The sequence below is a fragment of the Pyrus communis genome, chromosome 4, assembly GCF_963583255.1.
Source record: "Pyrus communis chromosome 4, drPyrComm1.1, whole genome shotgun sequence".
Classification (NCBI taxonomy): domain Eukaryota; kingdom Viridiplantae; phylum Streptophyta; class Magnoliopsida; order Rosales; family Rosaceae; genus Pyrus; species Pyrus communis.
In genome coordinates this window covers 13,624,277-13,628,482 of record NC_084806.1, presented here as the reverse complement: position 1 = coordinate 13,628,482, position 4,206 = coordinate 13,624,277, and the positions used below count along the sequence as shown (strand labels likewise).

The 4,206-nt window shown below is 39.6% G+C and overlaps 1 protein-coding gene across 1 annotated transcript; it reads right to left on the bottom strand.

Moving 5' to 3' along the window:
* Positions 1-2,683: 2,683 nt before the first annotated feature.
* LOC137732723 (uncharacterized) lies at positions 2,684-3,715 on the bottom strand. The gene is made up of 2 exons (XM_068472008.1): positions 3,368-3,715; positions 2,684-3,157 (listed from the first exon to the last, which is right to left on the bottom strand). The coding sequence occupies exons 1-2, from the start codon at positions 3,713-3,715 to the stop codon at positions 2,684-2,686; spliced, it is 822 nt and encodes a 273-aa protein (XP_068328109.1).
* Between the last annotated feature and the right edge of the window lie 491 nt (positions 3,716-4,206).

The following is a 4,206-nucleotide window of genomic DNA, read 5'->3' as shown; positions in this document are numbered from 1 at the left end:
GTAGGCTCTTTCTTCAAACTCTTCTCATTGTCAGAGAAGTGCGGCGGCTTCAAAGATGATTATTCAGAGGGGTGCTTGGTGGAGGGTTGGTGACGGGTTAAGTACATAAATATGGGGGGGATAGCTAGTTACCAATGGAGAATTTCTTTAAGGTTTCAAGTCCAAGACCGGCTGGAGTCCACCCTGTTAGTGTTTGTGATTGGTGATATGTGCTTCAATGGAGGTTCTGTGCAAAGAAAGACAGACAGAGCTCAAGAAGAAGATGAAATGACATATGCTTCTCTCATTTCACACACTAAACACGCATACATTTTGTTACCGTTGCACACGGAAGGAAGGGAGATCCTTCACACTCCAATACACAACATAATCTCAACCATTCATTGGTATCATCCTATGAGATAATGCCACATGTCTAATTCTATTACTTAAAACTAGATACAACATTGAGTAACCATGTGGACTATGATCCAATGGCTGACATTCAAACTGAAATGGAAAACATTTGTGAAATGATCTCAGCCATCAATTTCCAGTTGAAGGGTTACATTCCAACACTCCTTTCTAACCCTTTAGCTGATTTAACTCCAAGTAGCTCCCTTAGATACACAAACCGGTCTTTAGGAAAAGCCTTAGTAAGGATATCTGCAATCTGCTCCTCTGTCCTGCACTAGCTTAATTTCTTTGGCTTGAATTGCTTCTCGGATGAAATGAAACTTCCTGTTGATGTGTTTTGTCTTCTGATGAAAAACTGGATTCTTTGCCATAGCAATGGCTGATGTGTTATCACACATGATCTGAGTTCCCTCCACTTGTTCTTCTCCAAAGTCTTCTAGGACAAACCTCAACCACTTTGCTTGTGATGTAGCTTCTGCAGCACTGGCATATTCTACTTCTGCAGTAGACAATGCCACAGTGTTTTGTTCTTCTGCACAGTACCATCCAGATTAAGTTTGGTCTTGTAGACCCACTTAACACCAATAACAGGCTTGTTATATGGTCTCTCAACAAGCTGCCATGTGTTGTTCTTTTCTATCATATCCAGTTCAGCTTTCATTGCACTCCTCCATGACTCATCCTTAGCTGCATCATCATAATTTTCAGGTTCAATAACACACATGTTGCATTGAGCCATGATCTCATTTATACTTCTCCATTTCTTAGGTGTATCATCATGTGCTTGAGATCTATCAAACATATTCTCACTTTGAGAAACAGTATATTCCTCAGAGTGAGAATTCTCACCAATCTCACAGTTTTCATTAGCATCCTGATGGTCATTACTGACTGGAAATGTTATTCCAGTATCTTCATTGCAGTTCCAGTTCCAAGAAGCACCCTCATCAAATATGACATCTCTTGAGAGGACAATTTTCCTTGAAATTGGATCAAACAATCTGTAGCCTTTCTCACTTGCACCATAACCAACAAAGATACATTTGTGACTATTCTCTTCTAACTTGTGTCTAAGATTAGAAGGTATGTGAACATAGCAAAGGGATCATAATATCTTTAAGTGAGCTATTCCAGGTTTTCTTCCACTATATGCCTCAAATGGTGTTGTCTTTCTCAAAGCTTTGGATTGACACTTGTTAAGCAAATACACTGCAGTATTGACTGCCTCTGCCCAGAACATGTATGGAAGACCCTTCTCATGCAACATTGACTTTGCCATTTCCACTACAGTCCTATTCTTCCTCTCTGACACTCCATTTTGTTGAGGAGTGTAAGCCATAGTTAATTGTCTCTGGATTCCCAGATCACTGCAATATCCAGTAAAGTCTGCAGAAAGGAATTCTCCTCCTCTATCACTTCTGAGGCATTTTACCTTATATCCACATTATAGCTCAGTCATTGCCTTAAACTTCTTAAAACATCCAAATGCATCAGACTTATTTCTCAGAAAATACACCCATAACATCCTTGTGCAGTCATCTGTGAATAGCAAGAAGTACTTGTTTCCAGAATGAGATTCAACTTGCATTGGACCACAAATATATGTGTGAACTACCTCCAGTGGATCCTTAGCTCTCCAAGCCGATTTAGAAGGAAATGAGTCTCTGTGTTGTTTGCCTAGCATACACCCTTCACACACATTTGTGGACATCTCTAACTTAGGCAGTCCATGTACCAGATTATGTTCTTCAAGTAATTTCAGACCTCCTTCATGCAAGTGACCCAGCCTTTTATGCCATATTTGAGAGCAGTGTGTGACACTTGCTTTTAGAGAACACTGAGTTACAGGCATCATTGTCAAAGGAAAGCATCTATTTGCAGTCATATGTACTCTTACTACCAAGTTGTCAAGTGACCAACCATAAAAAACATTCACTACATCACCTCCAAACAACAGATAATAGTCGTGTTCCATCATCTGTCCTACACTGAGAAGATTTTTCTCAAGTCCAGGAACAAGCATCACTTCTTGTATATGTTTTCTTCCCAGTTTAGTCTCAATCACCAAAGTTCCCTTTCCTGCCACCTGCACAACTTCTCCAGTGCCCATCTTTACCTTAGAGGTCAAATTTCTTTAAACATCAACCAACAATCTCTCATCACCTGTCATGTGGTTGCTACAGCCACTGTCTATATACCATGAATTATTTACCTTCACTTCTGTCACTGCATTGCAAGCATAAAACAATGATCCCATTTCTCCCATCTGCCTTGCATAATTAGCCTTCTACATTCCCTTGTTCTCATGACAACCTTTTACAGAATAGCCTGGTTTCCCACAGCCTGTGCATTTTGGTTTACCCTCATACCAACACTTCCCATAATGTAACCTGTCACACCATTTGCAATCACCTTGAGAATTGTTTTGTTTCTGAGTATAATTAGGTCTATGATCCCAATTTCTTTGAGTGTTGTTTTGTCTCTGAACATAATTGGGTTTGTGATCCCAACCTCTTTGAATGTTACTTTGCCTCTGAACAAAGTTAGACTTATGATCCCAACCTTTTCCTCTTGATTTCCAATTCTCTTGAGACATGTGATTCCCAGAAAATCCACCACTTCTAGCACCCTTAGTCGCAACAGTTAAACTTGCAAATGCTTTCTCAGTAGAAGACTCAGCATGTAAATCAAGCCTCTGCTCAAATCCTTTTAGAGAAGCCACAACCTCTTGAACCTCAATAGTCTCAAGATCTCTAGAGTGCTCAATTACAGAACAGATAGCATCATATGTTTTAGGAAGACTAATCAGTAATTTCTACACTATTCTCTCCCTAGATAATTATTCTCCATAGCTTTTCATTTGATTAATGATATCAAACAATCGAGAGAGATATACAGATAATGATTCACTATCCTTCATACGAGTATATTCAAAATCTCTACGTAACCCTTGTAATTTTACATTTCTTACTTGTTTATCACCTCGAAATTCACCTTTTAGAGCATCCCAAGCTCTTTTGGATATCTCTTCATTCACGATTCTGGGAAAAATCTGGTCCGAGACTGCGCCTTGAATCATCCCAAGTGCACGAGCATCCTTCATCAGAATCTCACTGAACGACGTTTCACCTGACGTCTCCTTCTTCGTCTCGTCAACCGTATCTTCTTTAGACTTCGGATCTGAAGATTCAAACCCATTTGCAACCAGCTCCCATAAACCATGAGATTTCATAATGGTTTTCATTCGAATACTCCATAACTCATAATTCTCTCCATTGAAAACTGGAGCTCTAAGCTCAACATTGCCGGATCCAGCCATATTAGACTTGGATTTAAGCAATCGCAAATTTCCAGATTCGATTTGAGCTCAAGTATGTAGCTCAATCGAACTTCATGAACTCACAGATTTCACGCCCAGATTAGACGATGAAACCTGGCTCTGAGGCCATGTTAGTGTTTGTGATTGGTGATATGTGCTTCAATGGAGGTTCTGTGCAAAGAAAGACAGACAGAGCTCAAGAAGAAGATGAAAGGAAATATGCTTCTCTCATTTCACACACTAAACACGCATACATTTTGTTACCGTTGCACACGGAAGGAAGGGAGATCCTTCACACTCCAATACACAACATAATCTCAACCATTCATTGGTATCATCCTATGAGATAATGCCACATGTCTAATTCTATTACTTAAAACTAGATACAACATTGAGTAACCATGTGGACTATGATCCAATGGCTGACATTCAAACTGAAATGGAAAACATTTGTGAAATGATCATATCCATCAATTTCCAGCTGAAGGGTT